Source organism: Trichechus manatus, unplaced genomic scaffold (assembly GCF_000243295.1).
Source record: "Trichechus manatus latirostris isolate Lorelei unplaced genomic scaffold, TriManLat1.0 scaffold00064, whole genome shotgun sequence".
In the NCBI taxonomy this organism is placed as follows: Eukaryota; Metazoa; Chordata; class Mammalia; order Sirenia; family Trichechidae; genus Trichechus; species Trichechus manatus.
The window spans coordinates 8,116,066-8,134,159 of record NW_004444000.1 but is presented as its reverse complement, the minus strand read 5'-3'; the positions used below and the strand labels follow the sequence as shown (position 1 = coordinate 8,134,159).

At 41.6% G+C, this 18,094-nt stretch overlaps 1 protein-coding gene across 1 annotated transcript in view; it reads left to right on the top strand.

Annotated features, from left to right (window-relative positions):
• Window positions 1-18,094, top strand: part of BARX2 (BARX homeobox 2) — a 94,488-nt gene that overhangs the window by 59,181 nt on the left and 17,213 nt on the right. Inside the window, exon 2 of the mRNA XM_004379329.1 lies at window positions 17,148-17,448. Within this exon, the coding sequence (XP_004379386.1) occupies window positions 17,148-17,448 (301 nt within the window). The remainder of the gene's footprint in view (window positions 1-17,147; window positions 17,449-18,094) is intronic.

Sequence of the window (18,094 nt, the reverse complement as noted above, 5' to 3'; positions counted from 1 at the left end):
ACCCTTCACCCAAGTTACCACTTATCTATTGTCTGTTTAGTCCCCCCCACCCCTCCCATCCCTCATAACCAACAAAGATTGTTACCTTTTGTGTGTAAACTTTTAGATGAGTTTTTACAGTAGAGGTATCATACAATATTTGTCCTTTTGGGATTGACTTATTTCACTCAGCATAATGTCCTCCAGTTTCATCCATGTTATGAGATGCTTCGCAGATTCATCATGGTTCTTTATCTTTCCATAATACACCATTGTGTGTATGTGCCATAGTTTGTTTATCCATTCGTCTGTCAATGGGCATCTGGGTTGTTTCCATCTTTTTGCTCTTGTGAACAGTGCTGCAGTGAATGTGGGTGTGCATTTGTCTATTAGTGTGATGGCTCTTATTTCTCTAGGATATATTCCTAGGAGTGGGATTGCATTTTGTAGTGCTTTTTTTGTGGTGCTGACGTTTTCTTTGTTCCTCTTACTCTGCTGTGTTGATTTCCTTTTGTTTGTGGATTTTTTTCATTTATTTTGTTTTTGTAGGTTTTGTTTTTATTGAGACTTTATATTTTTCTTCTTTATTTTGATGAGTAGGTTTGTTAACTTTCTTTGCGGTTACCTTGAAATTTACCCTTACCTTCCTAGGTTTGAAGCAGTCTATTATTACTTGGTATCACCTTGCCTTCCTCTCCATTAGAAGGTTCTGATGCTGTTGTCATTTATGGATTAAACTCTCTGGTTCCCTGTTGTAATCCTTTTGGTTTTGGGTAGTCCTTAAGAGTTCATTTTGTAGGTTGGTATCTGGCTAGTACAATCCTGTGTCCTGTGTTCAGGTTGTGGTCTGATGTTGTTTGTTCTCAGATCGAAGGACTTCCTTTAATAACTCTTGTAAGTTTGGTTTTGTTTTTACGTAGTCCCTTAATTTCTGTTTATCTGGAAATGACCTAATTTCACCATTGTATTTGAATGAGAGTTTTGCAGGATATATTATTCTTGGCTGGCAATTTTTTTCTTTCAAGGTTTTATATATGTCATCCCATTGCCATATTGCCTGCATGGTTTCTGCCAGATAATCCAAGCTTAGTCTTATTGTTTCTCCTCTGTATGTGATTTTTTGTTTTTCTTGAGCTGCTCTCAGGATTCTTTGTCTTTGGTTTTAGTGAGTGTGATTATGATATATGCCTTGGTGATTTTCTTTTGGCTCTATCCTGTGTGGGGTTTGTTGAGCTTCTTGGATGGTCAGATTTTCATCTTTCATGATATTGGGGAAGTTTTCTGTCAGCAGTTCTTCAATGGTCCTCTCTGTGTTTTTTGTTTTCTCCCCCTGTTCTGGGACTCAATCACTCGCAGACTTTTGCTTTTGATTGTATCCCATGTAATTCTCAGGGTTTCTTAATTTTTCTTCATTCTTTTTTCTGATTTTTCCTTAAACAGAGTTGTACCCAGGTGTTTGTCTTCAATTTTGCTGATCCTATCTTCCATCATTTCAAACCTGCTCCTCAGCCATTCTATGACACTGTCCATTTCTGAAATCTTGTTGTTTATCTTTTGGATTTCTAATTGTTGTTTTTATATGATTTCTAGTTGTGAATTCATCTTAGCGTTTTGTTCCTGTATTATTTTCTTGAATTCTTCCATTTTTTTGTCTGTATTTTCTATGAATTTGTTTATTTTTTTCTCATTTTTTTCTGCTTTTTGCTTCAACTCTTGGATAATTCTGAATATTAGAGATTTGAATTCCCTATCAGTTAGGTCTAGTGCCTTTTCTTCTACTGGAAAGTCACCTGGTATTTTATTTTGGATGCCTACTGGAACCATCCTGTCCTGTTTTTGTAAATGTTTTGATATTGTCTGCTGTCTTCGGGGCATTCAGTGGTTATTTTCCTCATTTATTGACTGTAGATTAAAGATGGCTTTTTTGTTTTATTTGGTTATGTCTGAGCAGGTGGGCTGTGCATTCTTTGTTGTTTGCTCATCTGTGGGCACGATACTTTTTGCCTCCTTCTCAAATGGGCAGGGTCAGTCACTCAGGTATGGTACTGCAGGGAAGGTCCAACATGAAGGAGAGTTGCTGGGATGGGTTGTTTGTGGCACATACCAGGGCTGACAGGCGGACCGGGAATCAGTGCAGGGCAGGTTCCAGTAGGCCATGTCTGTGCTGTTTGGGAATGTAATGTTGAGCGCACGGTGCAGTTAGGCAGGAAGCAGGAGGTAGATTGTGATGTGTGGAGCTATGGTGGGTATGGGAAAGATGAGAGAGAAGAGAGAGGAACAGGAGCCAAAAACATACACACAAAGAAAAAAGAGTGCTAAGGGAGCTTGCTATTGGAATGGAGAGATGAGAGACTGAGAAATGGGGGAAAACAAAAATGGAAAAAAAAAATGGGCAAAAAAAAATGAATAAATCGAGAAACTGGAAATGAAGAAAGACAAAAAGGGAATAAGAGAGAGAAGAAAACAGAACAAAGAAACAAAGAAAAACCCAAAACCAAAAAAAAAAAGAAAAAAGAAATGCCCTGATGGATGTCCCTGTGCGTCTGCACAGAGTAAGGGAGTAGCTTCCAAACCACTTGGTACTGCCTGGCTAGAAGGGGCTCCCAAGCTGAGAGAAGAAAAAGAAAACAAACAAACAAATCAAAACAGATCAAATCAGAGCAAACAAACAAAAAAGCCCCAGGGGTCCCACCAGTGTGGCGGCATGGGCCGGGAAGCAGTTTCCCAGTCGAGCGGTATTTTGCAGCCTTTCAGGAAGAAGCAAAGATGGCACGTGGAGCCAGGTATTTGAGAGAAAGGAGGAGGAGGTGGTGAGAGGTAAGGAAGAAATCTGAAGAAGTGGAAAAAAGCAACGCCAGCAGCCAACAAAAGGCACTCAGGGAGCCAGCCGGTGCGAATGGGTGGAATCCAAGTGACAGCAGGGTGAAGCTTGTGCTTCCAGGCCAAGAGACTGTGGCTGCAGGAAGCAGAGGAGGCTAAGTGGGGGTAAAGAAGGGTGAGGGGAGGGAAAGCCTATATGGTGGCTTTTTTTTTTTTTTCTTACTGGTTGTTCTGTCTCCTGCTGGAAGCTCTGTGAAGCTGCTTTCTCGTACCTCCTGTTTGCTGATCTCGGATAGGAGTCCAAGATGGCAGATCCATGCTGTGGTAGCTGATAGGGGACCTCTGCATAGTATTTCTTCTCGTGCTCTGTTCTCGGTCAGTTTCTGATTCCATTTGGTACTTAACTGAGTTGTTTATCTCTTTGTTTGATGCTCAGGGTTTCAGGATTGACGTCTGACTCTGTTTGACTTAGTTTTTCTGATCTTTGCTGCGGAGGGACGGTGTGGTGCTTCTCACTATCTGCCTTTTATTTTAATGTCTCATTTTCCCAATTAGGTAGTTAGATTCCTAAAGGCAGAGATCAGAAATGGTTTCTCGTCCTACCTGTAGCAGTTAGCATGGGGCTGAATAACAGTTCAGTATGAGTTCACTGATGATCGTGAGGGTGAATAAGGATTCCTTCTAGTAAGATTTGTGAAGACGCTGTCCCTGTGAATGCTAGAAATCGTGAAGCATAACATATAGGGGGAGGGATGGGTTAGATTAGCACAAGAAAGCACTGTTGTGGCTTCTTAGTGAATAGAAGCATCTGTGAAATATGAAAAATCTATGATTTTTAGTAGGGTCTGCCAAATTGAATATTTGAAAAAAAAATAGTGCCCTTTTTGATATATGATTCTTCATTTTTTTTTTTTTGGCATGCTACATGATTTTATTTATATAACACTCCGAAAAAGGCAAAACTATAAGGAGAGAAAATAATTCAGTGGTTGCCATAATTTGAGGATGGGAGAAGGGGTGACTACAAAGGAGGTGGTATTTTGATTGTGAGAGTGGATCCATGACTGTATGCACTTATCAGACTCATTGACTGTGATTCTTCATTGTTGAAAAATATTTTTCTATATTCATTATCCGTTGTCATCCTCCAATAAATTGTGTGGAAAAGTATTATTATTGCTATTTTGTGGAAGAGAAAACAGAAGCTTGGAAGTATTAGATGATTTGACCAAAGTCATAGACACAAAAAGTGTCAGAACCAAGTCTCAAACCCTAATCATCTAATTCCAGGTAAAATCAGTTCAACTAAGGAAGGCACTGGAGTCATGCACCGGGAAGATACACACTGATTTTGTCTTAAAGAAGTTTGCAACCTAGGGAGAAAGATAGATGGGTGAAACAAGTGAACTTTTAATGCAAGGTTTGAATTGGATACGGCTAAGTAGGGGCACAGACAAAATGCTGTGGGTATATAAAGACAGGAGTGATGAATTCCGCGTTTGTACCAAACAGCTGCCCAGGAGCTCTCCGTCTGTGAGTGAGCATGAGGTATGGATGAAAGTAGGTGTGGGTGTACGTAGAAAACAAAGTGGCTGGAAGGAGGAAGACTATGCCTTTGTCAGTGTTTTCTTTGGCTGGGGGAGATGAGGAGTGGTGAAGGCTAGAGGGCAGATGATGACCCCACAGTGGCATGAAATTTTCGGCAGGATGGTGTCTTCTGTGAACCTATAAACAGGGCCAGTTCAATTGATCTTACTTAGCTCCCAGCACAGCCCAGTGTATTTGTGGGTGTCTACAATTTTGATGACATTGCAGGTTGAATGTGAGAGACTGAGCTTATCTCTTTGCAAAATAAAGAATCTGAAAAGTTGGCATCATGCAATCAGCTTACCAGGGTTTGCTCTGATATCCTGTACTTATTTTCCAAACTTTCTTCCCTTTTCCAAATCCCCAAAGTGTTTCTCCCCACTCCACCCCTTTATTTTTATACCTTTGTGAACCTTCTTCAGGTTTTCTTTAACTAGATGGGTATTCCAGAGTGTACACCATGGCAATCTCATATGGATTTTGGAGTTAATTTAGTCATATGTTTCTAATTCATTTACACTTAACTCATCAAAATGTTCCCTTTTTTTAATGAGGTAGTTAATGGCTAAGACATTTTGTCAGCCCTTGAGTTGGCCTCTTAAAACATTTTTTCTTTTGTTGAGTCACACAAAGGTGTAGCCTGTGAAGAATGCATCTATTACATTGACTCTTGCTGGGCTAGAAGAGTTAAAGGACACCAAGAGCCTTCTTGTATTTTTGTTCTTCCCTGTGTCCCCTTCTTTCCCAAGCATTCAGATTATTGTGTAGACACATAGTCATTGAACTTTCATGCCCATTTACCTTCAGTGTCTCTCAGTTAACTTTTAGCATAAGGCAGGGCAAATGAATCTTAACCACCCTCTGTCAGTTTTTAGAAATTGCCTTCCATTCTGCCTTGTGTCCCACCAATTCCATTGGTCTTTCCTATGACGAACCTCTAGAAAAGGACTGTTGTGCCTTTGGACTCTCAAACTGGGCTGTGAATTTTTTTATACAGGTCTATAAAACCCAAGTCATTATTTCTGGAGTCTTCTCCTTGGGTAGTGCCAACGGCTCAGTGCTGTGCCACCACCTGAAAGGTTGGTGGTTTGAACTCACCCACAGGTGCCTTGAAAGAAAGGCATGGCAGTCTGCTTCTGAAAGGTCACAGCCTTGAAAACTCTATGGAATGAACTTCTACTCTTGACACATACGGGGTCCCCATCAGTTGGAAATCAATGGCAACTGGTTTGTTTGTTTTTTTCCTTTTTGTCGTTTTAGGAGGATGTCTGGCCAGGTCAGGCCTTCCTCTGTTTCCCCTTAGCTCCTTTGTTGTCAGCCCGAGTCTGTGCAATAATGGCATTCGATGGCCTCCATTTGATAAAGAGAAGCCAGCAGAGCCTGGTGCTGCTGTGTCTTGGTTTGCATATGAATGCACAGATGATAAGAAGATACACAGGGCATAGTTCACAAGTAGATTTGTTTTCTTGTTAAGAAAATGAATCCATTTTACTTTTGATCAGTGTACAGAGCATCAAACAACTGAAATGAAAGGAGGAAAGGAAAGGGAACTAATAACAGTCCAGTGTCCACTGGGCACTTCACATATGTTAATGTGTTTAATCCTCACAGTAATCTTGGTGTGGGATTATTCTTTATAGATGTGGAAAATTCAGGTCACCTGCCCAAGGTCATCCCCTAAGTCAGGGTAAGAGGTTCTCCTCTTTTTAGTACCCAAGACTTCCAGCCAATCTGTAGAAACATGAGCCTCTGGGAATAATTGGGGGGGTGTGCATTTATGATTTTTTCCAAGGAAACTTGGCTGTAGATGCCAGTTGTTTCATGACGTCTGTCTTCCAGGTTGTCTGAATGTGTCTGTACGACGTGTGGGTTGCTTGTGTCCTTCTGAAGCTTCCTGGAGATATATAGGTCGCACATTCCTGAAACATCAATCCCTCAAGCAGGCAGCTTAGAGATTCTTATCCGCTCAGACCTTTGACCCTTGCTTGGGTCAACCGGAAGTGTGGGTGTGGAGAGTCAGTTTGGGGATTGACCTGTGGGAGGAGGGGAGGGGAGCCTACAGGAGGCGTGTAGGAGCAGAAACTATTCTTTGGAGACTCTGCTCTGAGGTTCAGGTACAGCTGTAGCTGGAAGGGATGGGCTCTTGCCTCAAAGGAGGACTTATACTGAGGAGACGTGCCTGGAATCAATGAACCTGGACTGTGCGTGTTCCCGTTTGGGCTCACAGTTTTCAGAATCAACAAAACTGCAGATGTTCTTTAGCATGAAATGTTCCACATTTCCCCAAACTCCCTGTGGTGTGTGGTGGCATCAGCCCACCACTCATGGACTCAGGATTTCTGACCCAAAAATGGAGTCTCAGAAAGGCCAAAGATTTGGCAGGGCAGGAGTTGTAGGCGACACGGTTATGTGATATCCATCCTACAGGGAAACGTTGGTTCAGGGGACGGGTGGAAGAAAAACAACCACATTAGAAAATGCACTAATTACTGTCATGTTTATACTCCTTTTGTCAACTTAAAATGTGTGTGTAAACAGTGTCCTTGGTTTACTGCAGTCATTACTCCCTCTCAGTAGTGATAATGTGCTTGATTTCACAAGTGTATGTAAATGATCTTGGATAGCAGGACAGCTGTCCTCAGCCCACCTCTTCACGTGGTGATGATCCTCTGGAAGAGAGAAAGCCTTACCTAGTGTTATACATTACCTGCCTTTCAACAACCAGAGTGTTCCCTCATGTACTGATTTATTATTTTTTCCTTATTTGTAAATCCTAAATGTGATTTTTAGCCAAAATATAAATATATGGCTGGACTATGTCACAGTACTTTTGTGAGAATATGAAGTGGTGGTGGGCAAGCACTTGGTGAAATGACAGCTCTCGGGCAGTGCTGTTATGTTGGAAATCAGGTGTATGTGAAAACAAAGACGACAGCAGGCAGCTGGCTAACATGTATTTCGTCTCACTTTTCTGCTCCTCATTGGTTTCTCTTTCAAGAGACTCAAGGCTTTGTAGTGCACGTGACACCACCCTGACTCCCAGTCCAGCCAGGCTTGTTCCTTCCTAGCCTTAGAGACCCGCATCCAGACCCAGAGTCCAACACACTGCCACACTGCAATTGTATAGATTCCCAGGAGAGGCCCTCCTGAGCCCCAGACTGTTCTCAGCATCACCGTGGTCTGCGTGCGCCTCTGTCGTCCAGAGGGCGTGCTCAGCCAGTGGGGGGAGAGTGCAATTTTGTCACTGAATTTGGATCGGAACATTGGGTCAGGATTCCTGAAACCATAGACTTCAGTGATTAGGATGTTGCCGTAAATCATTATCCTTCGTCAAAGGTTTCTTTTTATTAAATGAAGATTTTCATTAGGTTTAGCCTTTATGGACCAAATCGTGTAAATCTCCAAAAGCCATTTTTAAGTGACAACAATTGCTTTTCAACCTACTAGAAGATATGATCATCAAAACAATTGAGTTCTCTACCCCAAATTAATCTATAAGTTTAGTGTAGTTCTAATCAAATTTCTGGTAGGATTTGCTCTTTTAGAACCTAACAAGTTGATTCTAAAGTTCAACTGGAAAAATAAATTAATGACGATAGCCAAGAAAATTTTGAAAAAGAATAATGAGGGGGGGCCTGTTCTACTAGCTAACAAAACTCTAAAAACTACAGTGATTACAGCGGAGTGGTACTGAAACAGGATCGTATACTAGGCCTGTAGAAGAGAAGAGAGTCCGGAAACAGACCCGTGTATACATAATATCACCCAGCTATTTCCAGGGTCCCACGTGGCCCTGGCCTTGTTCTGACTGATGATACTGAGCTTTTCTAGCATCTCTTTCCACAGATGTAGTTGATTTGATTCCTATGTATTCCGCCTGGCGAGGTCCATGTGTTAAATAGTTGCCGTTTTTGTTGGTGAGAAAAGGTATTTGCAATGAAGAAGTCATTGGTCTTGCAAAATTCTGTCATGCGGTCTCCAGCATTGTTTCTATCACCAAGGCTGTATTTTCCAACTACTGATCCTTCTTTGTTTCCAACTTTCACATTCCAGTCACCAGTAATTATCAATGCATCCTGATTGCGTGTTTGATCAATTTCAGACTGCAGAAGCTGGTAAAAATCTTCAATTTCTTCATCTTTGGCCTTAGTGGTTGGTCCGTAAATTTGAATAATAGTCATATTAACTGGTTTTCCTCGTAGGCATATGGATATTATCCTATCAGTGACAGCGTTGTATTTCAGGATAGATCTTAAATGTTCTTTCTGATGATGAATGCAACGCCATTCCTCTTCAAGTTGTTATTCCCGGCATAGTAGACCATAGGATTGTCCGATTCAGAATGGCCAACTCCAGTCCATTTCAGCTCATTAATGCCTAGGATATCGATGTTTATGGGTCCCATTTCATTTTTGACCATTTCCGATTTTCCTAGATTCATACTTCATACGTTCCATATTCTGATTATTAATAGATGTTTGCAGCTGTTTCATCTTATTTTGTGTTGTGCCACATCAGCAAATGAAGGTCCCGAAAGCTTGACTCCATCCACGTCATTAAGGTCAACTCTACTTTGAGGAGGCAGCTGTTCCCCAGTCGTCTTTTGAGTGCCTTTCAACCTGGGGGGGCTCATCTTCTGGCACTGTATCAGACAGTGTTCCGCTGCTATTCATAAGGTTTTCACTGGCTAATTCTTTTCAGAAGTAGACTGCTGGGTCCTTCTTCCTGGTCTGTCTCTGTCTAGAAGTGCAGCTGAAACCTGTCTGCCATGGGTGACCCTGCTGGTATTCAAATACCGGTGGCATACCTTCCAGCATCACAGTGAACTGAAGAAAATTAGAGCAAGTCCACAAGAGCCAAATTATGACCTGAATTCATCTGAATTTAGAGACCATCTCATTTATAGAGTTGACACATTGAACACTAATGACCAAAAACCAGACGAGTTGTGGAATGACATCAAGGACATCATACGTGAAGAAAGCAAGAGGCCATTAAAAAGACAGAAAAGAAAGAAAAGACCAAAATGGATGTCAGAAGAGACTCTGAAACTTGCTTTTGAACATCGAGTAGCTAAAGCAAAAGGAAGAAATTATGAAGTACAAGAACTGAACAGAAGATTTCAAAGGGCGGCTCGAGAAGACACAGTAAAGTATTATAATGACATGTGGCAAAGAGCTGGAGATAGAAAACCAAAAGGGAAGAACACGGTCGACGTTTCTCAAGCTGAAAGAACTGAAGAAAAAGTTCAAGCCTCTAGCTGCAATAGTGAAGGAGTCTATGGGGAAAATATTAAATGATGCAGGAAGCATCAAAAGAAGATGGAAGGAATATACAGAGGCATTTTACCAAAAAGAATCGGTCAACATTCAACCATTTCAAGAGGTGGCATATGGTCAGGAACTGATGGTACTGAAGGAAGAAGTCCAGCGTGCGCTGAAGGCATTGTCGAAAAACAAGGCTTCAGGAATTGACAGAATATCAATTGACATGTTTCAGTAAACGGATGCAGTGCTGGGAGTGCTCACTCGTCTATGCCAAGAAATTTGGAACACAGCTACCTGGCCAACTGCCTGGAAGAGATCCATATTTATGCCTATTCCCAAGAAAGGTGATCCAACCAAATGCAGAAATTATTGAACAATATCATTAATATCACACGCAAGTAAAATTTTGCTAAAGATCATACAAAAGTGGCTGTAGCAGTATATCAACAGGGAGCTGCCAGAAATTCAGGCCAGATTCAGAAGAGGACCTGGAACCAGGTCTATCATTGCTGATGTCAGATGGATCCTGGCTGAAAGCAGAGAATACTAGAAAGATGTTTACCTGTGTTTTATTGACTATGCAAAGGCATTCAACTGTGTGGATCATAACAAATTTATGGATAACGTTGCAAAGAATGGTAGTTCCAGAACACTTAATTGTACTCATGAGGAACCTGTACGTAGACCAAGAGGCAGTTGTTTGGACAGAACAAGGGGATACTGTGTGGTTTAAAGTTAGGAAAAGTGTGCATCAGAGTTGCATCCTTTCACCATACCTATTCAGTCTGTATGCTGAGCAAATAATCCGAGAAGCTGGACTATATGAAGAAGAACGGGGCATCAGGACTGGAGGAAGACTCATTAACAACCTGCGATATGAGATAACACAATGTTGCTTGCTGAAAGTGAAGAGGACTTGAAGCACTTACTTCGGTATGGATTACACCTCAAAATAAAGAAAACAAAAACCCTGACAACTGGACCAATAAGCAACATCATTATAAATGGAGAAAAGCTTGAAGTTGTCAAGGATTTCATTTTACTTTGATCCACAATCAACACCCATGGAAGCAGCAGTCAAGAAATCAAAAGATGCATTGCATTGGCAAATCTGCTGCGAAAGACCTCTTTAAAGTGTTGAAAAGCAAAAATGTCACTTTAAGGACTAAGGTGCGCCTGACCCATTTTCAGCTGCATCATATGCATGCGAAAGTTGGATAACGAATAAGGAAGACCGAAGAAGAATGGACTTCTTTGAATTGTGATGTTGGTGAAAAATATTGAATACACCATGGACTGCCAAAAGAACGAACAAATCTGTCTTGGAAGAGGTACAACCAGAAAGCTCCTTAGAAGCAAGGATGGCGAGGCTACATCTTACATACTTTGGACAGGTTATCAGGAGGGATCCATCCCTGGAGAAGGACATCCTGCTTGGTGAAGTACAGGGTCAGCGAAAAAGAGAAAGACCCTCAACGAGATGGATTGACACAATGGCTGCAGCAGTGGGCTCAAGCATAACAACAACTGTGAGCATGGCGCGAGACCGGGCCGTGTTTCGTTCTGTGGCACACAGGGTCGCTGAGTCGGAGCTGACTTGACGGCACCCAACAACAACAACGTGTGGCCCAGTGTAGGTACAGAACTCTATTCAGAGACAATAGAAATCTGCCTGCAGAACTTTGGGTATGAAGATCTTTAGTTTTTCTTAGAGGAGTCTATTTATGGATTTTACCTGATATACTCCATAATGTCTCCCAGAAATTCCCTCTAAATAGCCTTTGCTCTCCTCTAAGTTGCAGATTCAGGCAGCCTTTAAAAACTCACCAACTTCTCTTGTCCACATGGATTCCTAACTCTCACCTCGCCCACCCTTCTCCTCATCCCCTAACACTAGCCACCTTCATTCAGCTTCACACAGAGTTCCCGACTGTGACCTCCCCAGCGTGCACCCCTTTGGGGAGAGTAGTTCTCTTCCCAGTTTGACTTTCCTAGAGAGCAGTAGACTCTCAGAATTCTGGTGACTAAAGTTCCCCAGCCAACTCCCAGAATTCTGATGAATGAAAACTCCCAACTTCATTTCTTTGGAAATTTAATATCTCTTAAACCTGGCATTCTAAGTCACTGGACTAGTCAATATATGCTTTTGGGATAGTTGGCTACTGGACTTGAAAGAAGATTCTACCTGTTTATGTATTCCTGAACTGCTTTACTTTTCTAACAAATTGGTGTTGGCTTGGTGATAAAAGCAAAAGAGTTAAAATATTTATTAATTTATTTTTAATTTATATACAATAGCATTCACTATTTTAGTGTACAGTTACAAGTTTCGATAAATGCATACAGTCGTATAACCACCATCACAGTCAGGGTACAACAATCTTCCCACTGCCCCTGAAAAAAAATTCCCTCGTGCTACCTCTCTGTAGTCAAAGGCTTCCCCGTCCTTAACCTTTGACACCCACTGTTCTCCATCTCTGCAGTTTTGCCCTTTCCAGAATGTCATATAAATGGAATCCTACAGCCTTTTCAGTCTGGATTCTTTCAATTAGAAAAATGCATTTGAGATTCATCTATATATTGTATCAGTAGTTTGTTCCCTTTTTATGTGTGAGTAGTATTCCATTGTATGGATGTACCACAGTTTGTTTATCCATCCCCAGTTGAGGGCCATATGGATTATTTCCAGTTTTGGTAATTACTGATAATCCTGCTATAAACATTTACATACAGGTTTTTCTATTTTCTTTTCACTTGGGTTAATACCTGGGAGGGAGATTTTTCTATGTGATCAACTTTGTGAGAAACTACCAAACTGTTTTCCAAAGTGGCTATACCATTTTGCATTCCCACCAGCAGTGTGTAAGAGTTCCAGTTGCTCTGCATATCCTTGTCAGCACTTGCTATTATAAGGTGGTTTTATTTTTTTAATTTTAGGCCATTCTAATAGATGTATAGTGATATCTCGTGGTTTTAATTATAATTCCTTAATGACTAATCATTTTTAACATCTTTTCATCTGCTTATTTGTCATCCTTTTATCTTCTTTGGTGAAGTGTCTGTTCAAAACTTTTGTTTGCTTTTTTATTGGGTCATTTTTTATTGTTGAACTTTTAGAGTTCTTTATATATTCAGGATACAAAACATTTGTCTGATGTGCAATTTGCAAAAATTTTCTCTCAGTCTGTAGCTTCTGTTTTCATTCTTTTAATAGTATCTTTCACAGGGCAAAAGTTGTTAATTTTCATGAAGATTTGTTTATTAACTTCTTTTAAGGATTATGATTTTGGTATCATAAGTAAGAATTCTCTGCCTGACCCAAAGTCACAAAAGTTTTATCTTATGCTTTCTTCCACAAGTTTTATAGGTTTGTGTTTACATTTAGGTTTGTAATCCATTTTGAGTTATTTTTTTAATAAAACGTGAGGTATAGATCCAGGTTAATTTTTTTTTTTTTTTTTGGCATATGGATGGCCAATTGTTTCAGTATCACTTGTTGAAAAGATTATCATTTCTCCACATTAAACAAAATTTTATTTTAAAAGAAAGAATATGATTCTACCTAGCATGAGGACTCATCATCTATCATGAAAGGAAAAAATTCCCTAGATCCTTTGGTTCAGAGGTGACTGAAAGAAACCTCTTTGTTCAGGAGAACACCCACAACAGCTGTTTGACTGGAAGTGTCATAAAACCAAACATACCTTTTACTCCACTGCTGGGATTTCTAGATTGGTTTTGTTTCCCACCTTTTTAGGAGAAGTTTTAACTATTCACAGGTCCAGAAATCAATGAATAATAATTCTTTCCTGGCAAATTGAACATATATTAAAACTTTAGAATGAGAATGAAACTTCAAGTTCATTTAGTCTAACGCTCTCTTTTTTAAATTTCAAAAATAATACATGCTTCTCGTAAAATGTAAAGAATACAGAGGTATCATTTAGGTATTGGGATACTATGGGATACTGGTTTTCCCATCACCTCCCTACCCCTTTCTTCTCAGTCTCCTTTGCTGGCTTCTCCTCTTTTTATGACCTCGGATGTTAGAGTGACCCAGGGCTTAGTTCTTGGATCTCTTTATTTCTTTATTACACTCACTCCCTAGGTGATCTCATGCAATCCTGTGTGTCTAAATACCATATATTCCCAGGTGTCAGAGTTGTTCTCCAACTCAGCCTCTTGCTTGAACTCCAGACTAGTTTATCCAGCTGCCTCCTGGATGCTATGTGGATAGCCTCTTGGGTGTTCAATAGTAACTTGTCTGGAACAGAAATATTGATTTTTCCCACCCAGTCTTCCCCATCTTAGTAAATGGCACCGTCATTCTTTTAGATGCTAAGGTCTAAAACCCAGCATCTCTTGGAAGCTCTCTTTCCCTCAGACCTGACATTTGGTCCTTCTACAAGTTCTTTCAACTCTTAACTGTAAACTATACCCTGAATCTGGCCACTTCTCACAACCTTAGCAGCTAATTCCCTGGCCCAGACCACAGTCATTCCTGTTCTGGAATATTGCATTGCCTCCTCGGTGGTCTCTCTGCTTCTGCACTTGGGACCACAGTCAGTTCTCCACACAGTAGCCAGAGGGCTCTTCAGAAACAAATTAGACCATGCCCTTCCCCATCTCAAAACTCACTGATGACTTTTTATCACATTCTGGATAAAATCCAGATCGTTTGCCATTGTCCGTGAGACCCTACATGACCTGACCCCTGCAGATCCCTCCAAGCTTTTATCTCCTGTGGCTTCCCCCCTTGCTCACTGTCCTCCAGCCACACGGGCCTGTTTACTCTTCTTCTAACACAAGCCCATTCCCACTTTGGGCTTTCCTCTCCCGGGGGTGCTATTCTCCCGTTTCCTCAAGGCTCTCCTCTTAACTTGAGTCAGTTGTCTCTGAAATGGCACCTTTTCACACAGGCTTTCCCTCAACTGCCCTGTCTGACATAACTGCCCCGCCCCCACCCCGTCATCACACTCGGCTGTATTTCTCTCCATAGAATTCATCACTTCCTGGAATTATATTCTATATTTATTCATTTGTTTACTTCCTCTACTGAAATGTAAATTCTGTCAAGGTGGGACTTTATCTTATTTGCTGAATCGATTTCCTCAGCTTCTAGAATAATGTGACCCATTGTAGATGCTCAGTAGATATTTGTGGCAGGATTGAATACGTAATTCATGTAGTAAGTGGAGGTCCCTTTTCGCCTTATTTCACTACCGCTCTTTCCCCAGAGGTAATCAGTGTTGGGTTTGGTCACTAATTTTGTAGACTTGTTTTCTGCATTTATAAACACACTCACACACATGCACACACAGACACCCAATTTTTTTCATGATAATATAAATTGTTCTATACCTTACTTTTATCTCTTAATATTTTAGATATTTTCCCATGTTAGTTTGTATAGATAGTTTATATATGTGTGTAGATAGTTTGTAATAGTTACATAGTATTCCATACTATGGATGCAGCATAATTTATTTAACCATTTTCCTATCGACAGATATGTAAGTTGTTTCCATTTGTTCACTATTATAAATAAGGCTTCAGTGAATATGCTTATACATAAATCTTTGTGCATATGGGCAAATAGATCTCAAATTGTGGAATTGTTTCCTGGTCTGTAATTTGATAGATACCGCTTTGTTTGTCCTTCTAAAAGATTATACTATTTTATATTCCTTCCAGTCTGCCTGTATCTTTCCCAATACTAGATATTACCATGTTTTCAAAATAGTTTCAAGATTATAAGGTAGCCTGCTGAATAAAGAAAGATAGTCCCTTTGGAAAGAAATGGCAGAATTAACAGAGTAAAGTGATTTGAGTGAGAAACAACTTATCTCTGAGTAAAAAGCTTCCAGATACTTTTTCTAAGAAGTATTTCATGATGTGTCTTGGGCTATCCAAGATCACAGACCCAGGTATCCTAGTTTTCTTGCTATAAAATGTCTTTCCCAGATGAATTTTTTTTTTTTTTTCATTAAAAAGAATTCACAACACAGAACCTCAAGTGTTAGAGTTGGCTGCAGGAGTAATGGAAGTAGTAGCACTTGGTGATTTTTTGTTAGGTAACGGCTTGTGGTTTCTGCGGGGCCTTGCTATAAGTCTACCCACAGAGCAAGAGACATTATCTGTTTTAGTAACTGACTGGGGTCCAAAACAGATGCATGGGAACGAGTAAGAAGAGAAATGCTAGGCCAGACAGAAGATAGGACACAAGCGTACCTTGGTGTTTCTGTGATGTCAGCTGGTTTTAGCTCAGACCTGAGTATTGGTGGGTGCAGATGCTTTTCTCTCCTTTTAGTGGACTCTCAGGGCTGGGCTGACTCCCAAAGCGCTGCCCTGAGTCTCCTTAGTTTTCAGCAGATTTGAAATGAAGGTCTTGGGATGAGAGGTACTTCTGAGGCCTTAGAATATTAGAGTTTGAGTGATTCTTCAAGATATCCACTCTTACTGTATAGATGACAAAACTGAGGTCCAGGGAGAGGAAATTATTACATAAGTAATGATCATGACATTTTACACTGATGACATTGAGTAATGACAGGAAAGAGCTTTTTCACTTGAACTTTAAAGACACACCAGAATGTTGGACAGAAAAGTGCTCTTGCCTTGAAATTCCCAAGGCAAGAATGGCTCATAACTGGCACATATACCACACTACTCCCCACCCCTTGCCTGCCATGGCAGACATTGCTAATCAATCTCAGCATCATTTCTCAGCCAAGCTCAGGCCCAGCCTGAGGCTCCTCCTCACACAGTGCCGTAGGCGGCCAGTAACAGAGGATCTGAGTTCACAATTGAAATAAACTGTTTGCCCCCTCTTCCAAATGATGCATCCGTGTGGTTCATGATGTAGTAAGAGCACCGGACTTCAGTCTTGAAGAGCTTGGTCTGACTCCTGAGTCTGCTGTTTCCTAGCTCTGCCATCTCGGGCAGGTCCCTTACCCTTTCTGGGCTCATTTCCTCATCTCTAAAATAAGGGAGTTGAATTAAGTAATCTTCAAGCATCCTTCCAGCTCTGAAAAAAATATTGGGTGTAGAGACTTCCTAGGAGGAATTCATAGATATAGACACATATTTTTTTAAAGACCATAGATGTTTTTCAGGAAGTTTTCATATTAAAAATCTATTTATGTGTTTCTAGCTTTTTCTGGGTACTTCTTTTCATCTGCTGAGTCCCTTTGACCCATATCCTTGAAACTAAAATTTAGGAGTTCAGAAGGGAGAGAAAGGAGAAAGAATCACCTAAAACCAGAGGAATTGCATGAGCCTCTTCTTGGCCATGGCGACTTGTATGTTCTTACATACCAGGTGAGCAAACCTGTGTGTTTCCTGCCCACCCAGCTGAGTTAGAGTCTTCAGTTGCCTCTTCTTTCCCTTCTCCGGCAGGGCCCAGCAGACACGTCTCAGCAGGGGTTCCTCTGAGAGCTCATCTCCTCCCACCCCTGCTCCCTGCCCTGACCCTCCTTCCTGTTTATCTTGCAGGTTCCCCATCCCTTCGGGCATATCCCCTCCTCTCGGTCATCACCCGGCAGCCCACAGTCATCTCCCACCTGGTCCCTGCAACCCCGGGAGTCGTCCAAGCGTTGTCCCACTGCCCAACCACCGAGGCCACTCCTGTGGAAGCTCCAGGTGCTGAGGCTCTGGCCAGCAGTGAGTCCGAGACTGAGCAGCCGACACCCCGGCAGAAGAAGCCCCGCCGCAGCCGCACCATCTTCACCGAGCTGCAGCTCATGGGCCTGGAGAAGAAATTCCAGAAGCAGAAGTACTTGTCCACCCCAGACAGGTGAGAATGTGGGGAAGGGAGGGGCTCCCCAGTTAAGGCCCGTGAGAAGGGGAAACTCCCTTCACCCTCAGTGAAGTCAGAGAGTCAGGGTCCTAGGGCAGTGAGTGATGTGTTTCTTGGCTCACGTAGTCTCAACCCAGCCCCACATGAATGCATCACACGTCGCCCCCAAGAGCCCCGCCTGGTGCTGAGTCTGTACCCTGTCTCCGTATCTTAACCTAACTACCCCAGTGTAACAGGCAAGGTAAAGCTGAGCAGGTGGTTGCCGAGGCTCTCATCTGGGATACAGGTTTGGTTTTTAAAGCCACTCACTCTTAGGATCAGATGCAGTGTGACTAGGTCTGGAACTGGGGTCCATGATCTCCTTAATCTTCTCCCCAGCCTTCTAGCTCCCAGCTGTGCCAAGACACACTGGGCTGGCTGTTGCTTGGAAAGGGCTGGATTGACCCCAGTTGAGGAGGTGTCAGGTATTTTAATGAGTCTGGTGGATATCAGGTCAGAACCACTTGGGTGAGACTGAGGGGACCTGAGATGAGAGTTCCTTCATTAAACCCTTTGGAGTCTCAGATAAGGAAGGATTTGACCTTTGTGTTTCTCTGAGGCTTCAGTACCAATCCAAAAACACCAAACCCGTTGCCGTCGAGTC